This window comes from Erythrolamprus reginae, chromosome 1 (assembly GCF_031021105.1).
Source record: "Erythrolamprus reginae isolate rEryReg1 chromosome 1, rEryReg1.hap1, whole genome shotgun sequence".
Taxonomy (NCBI): Eukaryota; Metazoa; Chordata; class Lepidosauria; order Squamata; family Dipsadidae; genus Erythrolamprus; species Erythrolamprus reginae.
This window is the reverse complement of record NC_091950.1, coordinates 308,067,664-308,083,568: the sequence shown is the minus strand read 5'-3', so window position 1 is coordinate 308,083,568 and position 15,905 is coordinate 308,067,664. Positions and strand designations below refer to the sequence as shown.

Below are 15,905 nucleotides of genomic sequence, written 5' to 3'. Positions count from 1 at the left end.
AACTCTTTGACAGCTTGCTTCCATGCAGAACCAGCTGTGCTGTGTAGCTGGTCTGGAGATGTTTTGGTGGCAAAAAGGCTTCGAAGTTGATGTAAGACAGGTTAGGTAGTCATAGGTGGATACTTCCACAAGCAAAGAAATCTGATGTTTACATTTTCAGCCCAATGGTAATTCAAAAGTAAAGAAGGATCAAAGTAAACTAAACCAGAATTCACATTTATGAATGCACAATTTGAAAATATTAAACAGTCTGAACATTTTTGTTTACCTTTTGGAGTATAGAACTGAAAATGAAGTCATAATTAGAAACTGCATAGCTGATGAAATAAGTGAAGGAATTGCGACTCATAATATCTCCAAGGAAATCTGCCATTTCTTTCTTTTTTGCTCCTTTCTACACCATTCCAAAAGAGAACTGGTTCTAAGAGTTTAAGATGACTTTATTTATTATTTAATTTATTATTTATTTATTGGATTTGCATGCCGACCCTCTCCGAGGACTCGGGGCGGCTCAAGACATATGAGAACAACATAACAATACATCTAAAAATCCAATTAATATGGCTAAAAAAGAATTAAAAACTCTAATATAATTTTAAAAATATATTTTAATTTAAAACTGCATCCTAATATGTCACAATCCATCCCTTTGTTAAAAACAAGTTTAAAAAACCTTTTATAACATGGCATAGAAGCTCAAACATTGAAAGGTACCAAATCCCTGATATACAGTACTGTACAAAAATGTTAGGCAGTTGTGCAAAAATGCTGAAAATTAAGAATATTTTCAGAAATTGAAATGTTAATAGTCTATTTTTATCAATTAACAAAATGGAAAGTAAATGAACATAAGAGAAATTGAAATCAAATCAATATTTGGTGTGATCCCCCTTTGCCTTCAAGACAACATCAATTCTTACACTTGCACAAAAAGTTGGAGGTTTTGCAGGATGAATCAGGTGTATGATTAACTAATTATACCAAGTGCTAATGATCAATTTCATGTGTTGGTTGAAACAGTCATTATTTTATTACCAAAATTAACAGAAACAGCTGTGTAAGAGGCTTAAAACTGGGTGAGGAACGGCCAAATTATGCCACTAGGGTGAGATTGTAGAAGACAGTTGTATGTCACAGGTCATACACCATGGCAAAACTGAGCAAAATAAAACTGCATCAGCAATGCTTCTCCCAGGCAAAGGTGTCAAAATGGACTGGGATTTCAAGATGTGCTATTCAAGCTCTTTTGAAGAAGCACAAAGAAATGAGCAAAACTCATCACCATAGATGCAGTAATTGGCCAAGGAAACTTAATGCATCAAATGAAGGACACATCATGCTTACATCTCTTCAAAATCAGATGTCCAGTAGTGCCTCAATACAGAACTGGCGGAAACCAGTAGAACCCAAGTTCACCCATCTATGGTAAAGAGAAGTCTGTCCAGAAGTGGCATTCATAGAAGAACTGTGGCTCAAAAGCCACACCACCTATGTGTAAACAATTCAACTACACATAAAAACACAGGAACTGGGATGCAGAAAAATTCAAATGGGGTTGGAGATCTGGGCAAGATCAATGGTGTCCTCAATGCTGGGAAATAGAGGCAGATACCTATCCATCATGCCATACCATCAGGGAAGCATGTGATGGCCCCAAATCTATTCTGCAGAAGGGCAATGGTGTCAAACATGCAATCAATGTCAATAATAATAATAATAATAATAATAATAATAATAATTATTATTATTATTATTATTATTATTATTATTATTATTTATTAGATTTGTATGCCGCCCCTCTCCTAAGACTTGGGGCGGCTTAATTAAGAATAATTAAGAATTATCTTCAGCATAAAAAGTAGTAGTAGTCTTGGAAGTGATGGTTTGGCCACCACAGATCCATGATCTCAACATTATCAAGTCTATTTGGGATTTCATGACGGAAGAATTTGAGTCAGTCTACATCCAGATAATGTCTGTGGTTAGTTCTCCAAGATGTTAAGAACAAGGTTGAAGGAGACTTGCCAACTTTGTTCAGAAATAGAAGAAGAATTGATGCTGTTTTGAAGTAATTATAGCAAATATTGATTTGATTTGGATTTGTCTTTTGTTCATTACTTTGCATTTTGCTAAATAATAAAAATAAACTATTAGCACTTCTATTTCTGAAAGCATTCTTAATTTCTAATATTGCTGCACAATTACACAGAACTCTATCTTGGGTACAATATTTAACTACACATAAAGAACTAAAGCATGAAGAGACTACTTGGCTTTCGCCCTTCAAGACTTCAGCACTGAGTTTTTCTTTTAACTTAATATAAACAAGACATGGAGGCCAGTTATCCAACCAAGCAATTCATTCAGTGTATATAGATGAACAATCTTTTGGCATGGCAACTGTTAACATACTCAAAAGCAAAATAGCCATTTTTTTAATTTCAAGATGTAGAATGCAAGTCTTACACAAATGGGCAAGAGGCAACATTGGAAGTCATTTTAGATGGTTCCTACAAACTTCTTAGCTGAAATGAAAACAAACTATTCATCAAGGTCATTTATTTGCCTGGATGATTTATTTTGCTGCTGAATTAGGAAAGTTTACAGCTGCTTCTTCTTTCTTTTTCCTGCTTCCACAGCAGAAATATAGGAAGCCAACTGGGACGGGTTGGGTGGAACAATCTTCCATGCAAACTCCCTAAAAAGTCTTGTATGAAACCAAAAGTGACGTTAATTATTCTTTATTTTGATGGAAAATGTGTAAAATATTTGAAAATCAATTACTTAAAAATCAATAAAAATACAATGTAAGAGATACAGCTTTATCAGAGGTATTTTTTTTTAAACCACGTAGATGATAAATATACATGATTCAGAAGGACAGAAGGAAAAGGGGGGACATGATCAAAACATTTAAATATGTTAAAGGGTTAAATAAGGTCCAGGAGAGAAGTGTTTTTAATAGGAAAGTGAACACAAGAACAAGGGGACAAAATCTGAAGTTAGTTGGGGGAAAGATCAAAAGCAACATGAGAAAATATTATTTTACTGAAAGAGTAGTAGATCCTTGGAACAAACTTCCAGCAGATGTGGTAGATAAATCCACAGTAACTGAATTTAAACATGCCTGGGATAAACATATATCCATCCTAAGATAAAATACAGAAAATAGTATAAGGGCAGACTAGATGGACCATGAGGTCTTTTTCTGCCATCAGACTTCTATGTTTCTATGTTTCTATTCTGGCAAATCAATTTTAAATAAATAGTAAGTGTAGCTTCAATTCTTTTTTAATCATTACATTAGAATTCCAAATACAAGAGAATTCTTCCAACCTTCTGGAACAGCTTGAAGAGGAAGCTTGGGAGCTAGAAGTAGTAGTGGAAAGATTAAAAATTGAGCTCCACCTACTAATCCTGGTCTGCTAATGGCAGTTCTCTGTGGAAAGAAACAAGCTAGATTTCACCATTCTCTTGGGTCATTTTAAATGCCTCAGCAGATAAGAGTTTGGAAGAAGTAGTGGGGCCTCAGCAGTTTGCTTGCCAGCATTGCAGTTTGAGGCTTTCAAACATCGACTTTAATCCAAATTAGTAGGAATTTCAGGAAAGCGTTTTGGCCAAGTCACAGCTGGGATGATTTTTTTTGCCAAATATAAGAAATACAAGTGTTAAAAATAAGAGACAGCAGAAGACTCTTGGCACTAGCAGTAAAAAAAATTTAAAAATTGATTTCAAATCCTGACTTACTTATGAAACCTTCCATATTTTTGTCTATTCGATAATGTTCATACACTGGTAAAAGTGTATTAAATTTCCTCCCTTTTAAAAGAGGAATATTTGCCCCCGGGGTGATTAAAAAAAATTGTGTAATAGCATCTTGTAAATTCAACAGCCCTTCAATTTTGGGAAGGTCATTCCCTGGTCAAAATTGGGGTAGTTAACAAGCTCAAGCTGAGATTTGTCATATTAATTCTGCAAAACACCAATATTCCTGAAATATATATATATTTAAATCTGAATGCTGAATCGAATGAATAATAAACCCTTACTGGCTCCATATCTAGGAATACTGAAAAAATTATGTTCAGATTTAAAACTGTAGGAATATGCTAGTCAATTGATCTCTACTTAAAAACCACCTTGCCTAGAGCATGATTTCTCATTTTCAAAGAATTTGATGAAATAGATTAACTTCATTTTCATTCCGTTCAACGTTACAACAGCACTGGAAAAAATGACTTATGACCACCTTTTTAGTTATAACCTTTGCAGCATCCCATCTCACATCAATCAAGTAACTGAATAACAGATGGCTGTTCAACCTCTTCTTAAAAATCTCAAGTGATAGACAGCACCCACAACTTCTGGAAACAAGCCGTCCACTCATTAATTTTTTGCTCAGTCAAGAAATTTCCCCTTTGTTCTAGATTGATTCCCTTTTTGTTTAGACTCCATCCATTGCTTCTTGTCTTGCCATCAGAAGCTTTAGAGCAGTGTTTCCCAACTTTGGCAACTTGAAGATATTTGGACTTCAACTCCCAGAATTCCCCAGCCAGAGAATGCTGGCTGAGGAATTCTGGGAGTTGAAGTCCAAATATCTTCAAGTTGCCAAGGTTGGGAAACACTGCTTTAGAGAATAGGTTGCTCCCCTCTTGTTTGTGGCAAGTGTTCTCCAATATTGGAACATTATGTATACATTGCATGTACAATGTATATAGTAGTATATACATTGCCTTGCTAAAAAAACAACATAGCAATTTTTTTCTCCTTCTTGCCTACCATGGCAATGTAAAAGCTGGCATGAAAGAAAATAATAAGTCAAAATAATGTCTTAAATGCTGGGAAAACAATTCAAAGCACCCCGAAGCATCTTCAGAAAAGGCTTTTGAATAAACTGTCTCTACCAGGGGCTAGGCACTGGAATTTAACACAGCTTGGAGTCAGCTTGGCTCTTAGGAGCCAAAACAATCTCTTGCTGCCAAAGCAAGTGACCCATTTCTGGCAAGGAAAAAGCCAATCCATCTTTGAGAGAGACAAGAGGTCATAGAAAACTTGCAAGGGGGCACCCTTGTCTCAGGTATCTGCTGGTTTTAGAAACAAACTGTATGAGAAGTGGTGGCAGGGAGGGGGTTTTCTCGGCAGTGGTGTGGGGGGAAGGGTAATCCTCAAGTGGCAATCTCATTATTTCATTTTAGGCGTCTGTAATATGGTAAATGATTTAGCTTTACTAGATAAATGGTCAAAGCAATGGAAACTGCAGTTTAATGTTTCCAAATGTAAAATAATGCACTTGGGGAAAAGGAATCCTCAATCTGAGTATTGTATTGGCAGTTCTGTGTTAGCAAAAACTTCAGAAGAAAAGGATTTAGGGGTAGTGATTTCTGACAGTCTGAAAATGGGTGAACAGTGAAGTCAGGTGGTAGGGAAAGCAAGTAGGATGCTTGGCTGCATAGCTAGAGGTATAACAAGCAGGAAGAGGGAGATTATGATCCCGCTATATAGAGTGCTGATGAGACCACATTTGGAATACTGTGTTCAGTTCTGGAGACCTCACCTACAAAAAGATATTGACAAAATTGAACGGGTCCAAAGACGGGCTCCAAGAATGGTGGAAGGTCTTAAGCATAAAACGTATCAGGAAAGACTTAATGAACTCAATCTGTATAGTCTGGAGGACAGAAGGAAAAGGGGGGACATGATCGAAACATTTAAATATGTTAAAGGGTTAAATAAGGTCCAGGAGGGAAGTGTTGTTAATAGGAAAGTGAACACAAGAACAAGGGGACACAATCTGAAGTTAGTTGGGGGAAAGATCAAAAGCAACATGAGAAAATATTATTTTACTGAAAAAGTAGTAGATCCTTGGAACAAACTTCCAGCAGACATGGTAGATAAATCCACAGTAACTGAATTTAAACATGCCTGGGATAAACATATATCCATCCTAAGATAAAATACAGAAAATAGTATAAGGGCAGACTAGATGGATCATGAGGTCTTTTTCTGCCGTCAGTCTTCTATGTTTCTATATAACCATTAGATTTAATGTTAGATTTGTTAATATTAGATTTGTTATTGTATATTGTTTTATCACTGTTGTGAGCCGCCCCGAGTCTGCGGAGAGGGGCGGCATACAAATCTAATAAATAATAATAAAATAATAATAATTTCAATCACCAAGCATTTGGCAACAACAGATTGAGACTTTCCCTCCCATTTCTTATACTTGCCTATTCCCACTGCATCGAGTATTTGTGTTTTCTAAAAAGTTGGTTTTTTAAATTTACATAATTTCTGAGAAGCTTAACACAGTATTATGAACTTATCACAGAATCCATTGCTAAAAACAAAAATCCTTTAACAAGTCTATGATCATCACAAATGCAGGATTGCCAAATGTGAGTGTTGAATATCTTACACACACCCAAGCTAGAAATTATGCAAATAAGGGCAGGGGTCAATTAATGATATTTAAGAAAGAACAGAGGAAACACATTTGGCATAGATCAGTTAATAGAAGAGAGACTTCATTATTTCTAATAGTCACAACCTGCCTTCCTACAGTGGCATAAAACCGATTAACAAACAAAAGGGAAAAGCAACGATGACCATAACAATTCATCTTGAAGAACCAGTAAATCTGGATCTGATCAAACACTGTTAAGAGCATTTTTTTAGAACTTATCCAGTGGTGATACGGGCGGAAAAATGTTCACATTTTCCCCCTTATTGCGTCCACAGTGTTGTGGTTAGCTCTGGCCCAGCTCCTGCCCCAAGGACTGTGGATGTGGGGGAGACATCCACATGCTGCAGGCCTGTTTTGCCCCCGGTGGAATCTGCTGATGAAAGCTCCTCTGACCAAGAAGACATGAGTGACAGGGAGGAGGGGAGTCTGGCAGACAGCTCAGAAGGAGATCAATTATCTAACTCCTCCTTGGATTCAGAACAAGAGTTAATGATACAGCCACGCATGCGGAGAGCGATGCATAGGCAACAACAACTGAGAGATTATTATCAAAGAAAATGAGGCCACCTGTGGTTGGGTGGGGCTGTGGTAATTAGTGAGGCTGCTATAAATAGCAGCCTGTGGGTTTGGCCATTGTGGAGGATTATCTGATCGTTGTGTTTCGTGACTGCTTTACTGACTTTGACCTTTTGTGTGCTGATTTCATTTTAAAGAACATTGTTTTGAATTTTCAAACGTGTGTCTAAAATTTGTACCTGTGAATTTTTGGGAGGATTCTACCAGAGAGCCCGACAGAACACACAGATTTGTGTTTAGCCGCCCTTTTTAGGGTGACACGTTTCCCCCTTAAGATGGAGAGAGCGGAAGGAGCCCTTGCAGGGTAGAGCTAAAGAATTTGTTCAGTTTCTAACGAATAAAGTCGCCCAGATTCAGATGGACCTGGACTCTGATTGGGTAAGGGGTAGGTTTTGGTCCCATTGTGTGGGACGAGTTTAATCCTGTCACTCCTGAGGAAGTGGACAAAGCTATGGGAGCTGGAAGTTGCTCCACTTGCTTATTGGACTCGTGTCGCTCAGGGCTGGTTTTGGCTAGCAGGAAGTAACAAGAGGCTGGTTGCAAGCTTTGGTCAATGCCTCGAGTGAGGGGTCTTTCCTGCAACCATTAAAGGAAGCGGTTGTGATGCCCCTCCTCAAGAAGCCTACCCTGGAACCAGCTGAGTTAAAGAACTTTCGTCCCGTTTCCAACCTGGCTTTTGTGGGTAAGGTTCTGGAGAAAGTGGTGGCGCTCCAGTTCCTATTTCATTTGATGAAACTGATTATCTATACTCTTTTCAATCTGGCTTCAGGCCCAGCTACAGCACAGAAAATGCTTTGGTCATGCTGATGGATGATCTCTGGTGAGCCCAGGATGAGGTCACTACTCTATCTTGGTGCTTATTGACCTCTCAACGGCTTTTGATGCTATTGACCATGGTATCCTTACGGGACAACTAGGGGAGTTGGGAGTGGGGGGTACTGTGTTGTAGTGGTTCTCCTCTTATCTCTCCAGCCGGTTACAGTTGATGCTAGTTAGGACAGAGATCAACCCCTAGGACCCTCCTTTGTGGGGTGTCACATGGTTTGGTACCATCGCTTCTACTATTTAACATTTACATGAAACCACTGGGTGAGATCATCTGACGGCACAAGGTGAAGTACCAGCAATATGCTGATTATACTCAGTTGTACATCTCCACCTCATATCAGTTCAGCGAAGCAGTAGATGTAATGTGCTGGTGCCTGGAGGCTGTGAGGGTATGGATGGGAGTTAAGAGGCTCAATCTCAACCACGACAAGACTGAGTGGCTGTGGTTATTGCCTCCAAAGGACTATACCGACTCCCCTTTCTTGGTTCGGAGGGGGAGGAGATTATCCCCCCCACGCAACTTGGGAGTCCTCCTAGAGCCACAGCTGAGATTGGAACATCTTTCAGCTGTAGCCAGGGGGACCTTTGCACAGATTCCCCTGGAACACCAGTTGTGAATCTATTTAGATCAGGAGGCTCTTCTCACAGTCACCCATGCCCTTATCACCTTACGGCTCAACTACTGCAACGCGCTCTATATGGGGCTACCCTTGAAAAGAGTTTGGAGACTACAACTAGTCCACAATGCAGGCGCACAAGTTGTTGTGGGTGCACCTAGGTACACCCACATTATACCAACACTCCGTGAGCTGCACTGGCTCCCAATCAGTCTCTGGACACAATTCCAGGTGTTGGTTATCACCTATAAATCCCTACATGGCTTAGGGCCAGACTATCTTTGGGACCGCCGCCTGCCATACAGCTCCCAACAACCGATAAGGGCCCACAGGGTCGGCCCTCTCCAGGTCCCATCGGCTAAGCAGTGTCTGTTTATTTATTTATTTATTGGATTTCTATGCCATCCCTCTCCAAAGACTCAGGGCAGCTTACAACATATAATGAAAAACAATAAAATATTATTATTATTATTATTATTATCATCATCATCATTATAATTATTATTATTTATTAGATTTGTATGCCACCCCTCTCCGAGGACTCAATGGTAAATCCAGTTAATTAGCTAAATATCTAACCTAAAATCCCTAATATTTTAAAAATCAATCGCACACACTCAGACCTCAGCCACTCACAACATTCATCAGCCAGGAGGCCTTAAATCTAATTGTTCCAAGCCTGGCAACATAAATGAGTCTTAAGACTCTTAAGGAGGGTGGGGGCAATGCGTATCTCCGGGGGGAGTTGATTCCAGCGGGCCAGGCCCCCCACAGAGAAAGCTCTTCCCCTAGGCCCCGCCAAGCGACATTGTCTGGTTGACGGGACCTGGAGAAGGTCAACTCTGTGGGACATAACCAGTCACTGAGATTCGTACGGCAGAGGGCGGTGCCACAAGTAATCTGGCCCAATGGCCCGATTGCAGGGCCGCGGGGGAGGGCATTATATGTGGCGGCACTGGCTTTCTGGAACCAGTTCCCTCCTGAGATCTGTACTGCCCCCACCCTACTGGCCTTCTGGAAAGCCTTAAAGACCTGCTCTGCCACCAGGCCTGTGGCCATTGAGCAAATGATACATCTTTTAGATACGGCCACAAAAGATATGAATGTTTTTTAGAAAGGGGTTTTAACTGTTCCCTTAACTGTTTTTTAGATGTCTTTGTTATAAGCCACCTAGAGTCCTTCGAGAGTTGGGCCGCATATAAATTTAAATAAATAAATAAATAAATAAATTTTAACAATAGCACACAAATACCAACAGCAGCAACACCAAAGCTTATTTAAAGTGATAGTGGATCCAAGATACAGATGTGCTTCAGATGTATAATACCACACTGGATCCTTGGCAGGAAGGAAGAGGGCGTATTGGCTCTAGAAATGGCAGTAAGAAATGATAATTGCTGCGACAGACAATATAATTTTAAAATTCAGAACAAACTTTTCTGAATTTATTGTATGGCAGTTACAAAAGAATAAAGGAAAATGAAACAGATCTTCACAACAGTTTTTAAAAAATGGTAACCAAAATACCATTGTATTATTCCTAAAACTTCCAGATGTTCACAGCTAAAAAAAAAAGCCAAGCAATAGTCTTAATTTTTGCTAGAGGTAATAGACTGAAAGGCTAATAGTGATAAAGGTTGTAATCAATTATCATTAGAACTTGAAGTCTTAAAATAAATTAAATAAAGGTCAACAAAATTCTTGTGCAATAATCTGGTATAAACAAAGTTAATGAAAAAGAACTGTCCTTCACTTATGTTGTGGTTTTTGCTTTGAGTTTTTAAAAAAATTAAAAACAGTATTTGTTCTCTGAAGCTTCTACATAATGTAGAGGTCCAGATGTTCTAATAGCCAAATACAAGCCTTGTGCGTTCCTTGTTTTCATTTTTTCCTTTCCAAACAGATTACTTTTGGCTGTCTTTCTTTTCCTTGGCAATCCTCTTCGCCACTCCACAGAAATATTTCTCACGAAAGGAATCATGACATTTGTATTGCAGATACTGGCTATCCAATATGTGAGAATTATAGTCATCCTCCTATATGGGAATAAAAGACAAAGCGAAGACATGAACCACGCTTTACTACGTCTTGACATGCTGAAAGAGCTCAATTGCTAAATTATGGCAACAATATTAATTCTTAACCTGCTCTTCATTTTTCTAAAATATCTGGTTGCTGATTCCTGCAAAATTCAGCTGATGAGGATGATGGGAGTATCAATAAGAAAATGGATTTCCTGCTTGAGCATACCTGCCAATCATTTTCATCATGAGAAGACTTGTATGATATATCCAGATATATGAATTGGATGTCAACCAGTCATTTTAACTGACACCCTATTCTACCCCACTCTAGAGTTTACAATGTCCAGAGGGAGACCTATGATACTTCCTGTATTTTGTATGCTGGTTAAGTTGTTTAATGTCCTGTTGATAGTTTACTTATTTTGTACATTATTAGTTGCTGTGAAATCTTTAAGGTGAGCCAAAATACAAAGCAGAATTAATTGTATTAGTAAATGCATAATGAAAATATAAGGGCCTGTTAGTGGGAAGTATTTCTCCAATCAAACATATTAGTGCACGCTTATAAAGTTACGTTGGGAACACCACATATCTGAAGACATTGGCCTCAATTTAATAAATTATTGTTTGTTAAAGTTCAGATCTAGGTGAGCGTTACATTTGTGTATTCCCTCCTTTAGAAACTTTTTTCTTCTAACTTAAACGCACAAAGAGAAAAATAAATCAGAAAAGAGATATATATAAATATATCTTCATATATCTGTGTGTATATATATATATATATATATCAAGATTGCTTAAGATAGCAGTCCTTAACCAACTAAAAGTGAATTAACAAATAGGTGTTTTTAGCATGTATTTTACTCTGCAAACCAAAAGTTCATAGGATAGGCTGCAAATGTACATTTTGAAAGCATTCATATTGAGAAATTTAAAGTTAGCTGAATAAAAATTATGCAAGTAAATCTTTGAGAATTAAAAGATTCAATGAGCATAAAAAGATTCAACCTATCTCAAGATTTTAATGCATTTGCTCCCTTAATAATAAGCACTTGTGCATACTGATCTGAACAGTAGCAGTACAGATAACATTTTCAACATCAGTTTGCTTACAATATACATTATCACAAGAATGCATACCCTGATGTTACAGTAAAATGCTACCAACGCTAATTCTAACAAACATAAATGTTTATCCTACATTACTAACATAAGGTTACAAGCTGATATGCTGATCAAATACAATTAAGAGGATGGATTAGAGAGTGGATTGGGACTGGTTAATGGATTCAACATACGGAAAATGTTTAGAAGACACCATCATCACAGCAAAAACTAAATATTATGATGGAATCCTGTTCCTTGGAATTACTGCATTGACACCTGTCAGGTTTAATGCTATTTTTCCCCTCTGGAAGTCAAAGGATTTTTTTTTTTTAAAAATCTTTATTTATTTGTCATAAATCTTAAGATTAAATGTTAATCTCTGAACTATGACTGGTTAACGGATTTAAGATTTTTAACGGGTTTTTGTTAATATGCTACCTATGGTATGATGAAAAAGCTACAATAGTGTGACTAATATGTCCTTATTGTGTTAGGTAGATGCAACAATAATGTTTTAACATACACTGTTAGGGCATGAAAATATCTTACAGTTGAAATCAATAATTTAAAGATAATATTGCCTTTAACCAACTGCAAAAATAATACATACAACTTGATATTTACAGATCAACTATTTGTTAATTTTCTATATTCTGCCACCATAAAGTCCTACTTGAGCATGGAAAGCCATTTTATGCAGATGAAATGTTTAAAATAGTTTTTCCTGTTCTCTTAAAAGAGTTACTGTATTTTCTTGCCGGCAGTGCAAGCAATTTAAATGACCAAAACTAATTTATTGGTGCAAAGTTACATATTTATTTAAAATTGGGTCCCAATAGATAGCTTATGCAATGTAATACACATCATTTATCTAATGTATTATTTATACTAGGAATCAGGGGGGAAAAACATTTTAAACAAGATGTTCAGTCCAGATAATAAAGAATTAAAAAACAATTCTAGTTCTTTTAAGGATTTTCTTATTTTATGGTTAAGTGTTTTTCAAGTAATTTTCCTACATCGTAGTTAGAAAATATTTGTCGATGTATGTATGCTTATTTCTAGCAATGCAAAATTATGGTACTCCCATCCATTTCAAATGTTAGAACTGGAGAAGTCCCTTAAATTTTTGGTACATTAAAAGGGGGGGGGGCTGCAATAAAGACTATTGTTAATAGAGTACTTAGAGTAGGTGTGGGGACGCACATGTGTATATTTTCAGTGTTGCTGATCATAGCAATAAAAATGCCACAACTTTACTAACTTAAGTTTTCAAAGTTCATGTCGGAAATTGCGATAAAAAAATATAACTGCTGCCAAAGAGTTCGCCATGAAGTCAGGGGAAATGATTTTTGAGAAGACACCAAGAGGATCGCCCTATCATAAAAATAATAAAATGCTTAACTTTGTCTACTAAAATGAGATTACTCAGTGATGCATAATTCAAAATGTACTAAATGTAAATTATTCTTCTCTTGCCTTAACTGGATTTTTGTATTGTTTCTCACTCTGATTAATTTGGGGTTTCTTTTAATAATGTTAAGATATTAAAAAGAAATCTGAAAGCTGGTAATAATCAACATCTAGTAATGACGTCTCCATATGATGTTCCCCACATGATTCGTGCAGACAGAGGACTGTATGAATTTAATACATCCACTAGAAGAATGGTGTCTTCCTTTCCCTCCTATTCTCTTTGAAGTTTCATTGTATAGGCTGAAACCAGTTCACATTAATATAGCAGCCCGGGGAACTGTATCTAAAGACTCTATCTAGAGACTGCTCTCAGATGACTTTCATGCTTTTAAAACGAGTGAGGGGAAGACCATAAATTCAGATGAATATCAGAATCAGGTCTATGTATCCAAACAAAGAGAGACTCCGACACATTGCACAAAATATTCCAAAATTGTGACCGATGTCCTCCCTTACAGAGAATAGGGGAAACTCATAACCTTTTAAGTGAAGTCCATGTGCTTCACTTAAGTAAAGCAAGAAAAATGAAGAAAATTAAGGTGAAGAAAATAAAACAAAACGTGTGGGGGTTTAAAAAAAAAACCATCAGATATTCTTCAGAAAAAAAATTAAAATAAACTAAACATTTCTTTCTTGGCCTGTGTTTAAGTTCATTAAATATTTTGGCTTTCTGTTTTGATATTTATAAGCATTCACAAACTTTCTAAACTTGCGTTAAAAATATAGCTTGGCATGGTAAATACCTTACAACAGTGCAGTAGAAAAACCCATGAGAAAGCTGACAGCTCTTTCCTTGCATGAAAGCCCATCCAAACAATTACCTCAAATTCTTTCACCTTTTCCATGGTTATCAGGTATCTTGATGTGTGGTTGGAAAGCGTCTGCTCACAGTTGCTAACGAGTTTCAGGCAAGGGTGCTGAGGTATAATCTCTTCTGTATATCTGGAAGGAATAAACAGTCAAAGAGCTTATGAACGGTAATATGTGAATCTGAAACAGAACTGCCAGAGGGGTTGATTCAAACTGAATTAGACTATACACTTCCACATGGTTCATAGCCTTATTAAATTTTCCAGAAACAATGTGTGCTAATTGCTTTCAGAATCCATGAAAGAAAGAAAGAAAGAAAGAAAGAAAGAAAGAAAGAAAGAAAGAAAGAAAGAAAGAAAGATTGCAGATAAAAGTTTGGTTAAAATAGTATAAATATACCAAGTGGATTTTTCTTGCAAATCTGCCTAATAGAAGCATTTTTTAAAAAAAAGTTGTCCATACAATGCTAAGCTGTTTTTCTAAATCTGAGAAATATGTTTCTGCTATCCTTAGTTTATTAGAACAAGGATAAGTTACATATGTAATTAATACCCATTTTCCAAGCTGAAAATTATTTATCAATAAATGCAAATGATTTCATTTTCAGTAAAATTTAGCAAATATCCAGTGTTTAGTACTCACTGGTTACCATGTGCTTGTAACAACTTAATATACAAAGAGGGAAAATATCCCCACCGACTTTAGAATCGATTCTCTCTATATATTAAAATTTGAAACTATTGTAATATATATTCTATATATTAAAATCTGAGAACTATTGTAATATAGGATACTTACTCTGGTTTGTACACAGGCAACCAGTAGACCAACCTTCCTCCAAGAACCAAATACTTTGCCGCAAATTTTAACAGGTCAAAGATTATATCACTCAGTTGATAATTTGAAGAAACTAGATTGTGATTTTCAGTGCTGGGAGATATTTTAAAAAGTAATTAATAACAATTATTGATACTTGGATATTTCACAGTAAGAACAAAAACTAAACATTTATTATCTCTCACAGGAATTGAAGTTTTCTCTTAGCCTTTAAAATGCTAATATGCTTGATCTGTTTAGTCTTATTAAGAATAAGTGTAAATAGAGTTTCTCATATAAAGTTTGAATTTAAAAATTAAGGCACTCTTTATAAGAGCAAAATTGTAGCAGTAATATAGAAATTAAAACAACACATGGTAATTTAATTTTATAAACTTCCGTGGGAGATGGAATGGGACTTGAAAAGGTAAATGATGCAAGATTATATTTGGTACAGATTACAAACTGACAATTTCTGGTCAATTCTTTAAAGCATAGCCTTACTGAAACGCAAAATGCAGATCCAATATGGAATTGGCTTTACAAACTCAATTATACATAGGAGTTTGGATGAAACAGAAGATAGATTTTACTTTGAACCCCAAATAATCAATTATATTGCAAAAGTTCAGCCAAACTACTTCAGATCAGCCATGGTTTGGCAAAATGTTTTTGAGTCTTTGCCAAAATAAAACCCTCAGAATCCCAGAATGATTTAATAGGCTCAATACGGCAAAAGTGGAGTGCATCGCCCCCTCCTCGTCCTCCAAGTGGTCTTTATGCTTGTTTAATCCTCTTCCACAAGCTACTGCTGTTGCCTCAGAGTGACTTAACCCACTGTCTGCCTTCTCATAGTCACATCTCCTTAGATACCACTTAACATGCAATGGTTTTGTTTGCTCTCACCTCTCAAAGCCAGTGGTGAAATCCAATTTTTTTACTACCAGTTTTGTGGGCATGGCGTGGTATGGCTTGGTGGGTGTGGCAGGGGAAGGATATGGCAAAATCCCCATTCCCACCCCACGCCTGGGAGAAGGATATTGCAAAAGCTCCATTTCCATTGCACTTTGAGGCCAGCTAAAGAGGGTATTTGCCAGTTCTCCAAACTACTCAAACTTTCGGCTATCGATTCTCCAGAACCTGTCAGAACCTGCTGGGTTTCAACGCCAAGTCCTCGGAGAGGGG

At 37.0% G+C, this 15,905-nt stretch overlaps 1 protein-coding gene across 1 annotated transcript in view; it reads right to left on the bottom strand.

The window, feature by feature from the left end:
- Positions 1 to 9,899: 9,899 nt before the first annotated feature.
- TRMT11 (tRNA methyltransferase 11 homolog) overlaps positions 9,900 to 15,905 on the bottom strand; it is a 31,604-nt gene continuing 25,598 nt past the window's right edge. Inside the window, exons 11-13 of the mRNA XM_070733460.1 lie at positions 14,703 to 14,834; positions 13,916 to 14,036; positions 9,900 to 10,523 (exon numbers count right to left, since the gene is read on the bottom strand). Coding sequence (XP_070589561.1) covers positions 10,392 to 10,523; positions 13,916 to 14,036; positions 14,703 to 14,834 — 385 coding nt within the window. The 3' untranslated portion in view covers positions 9,900 to 10,391. The remainder of the gene's footprint in view (positions 10,524 to 13,915; positions 14,037 to 14,702; positions 14,835 to 15,905) is intronic.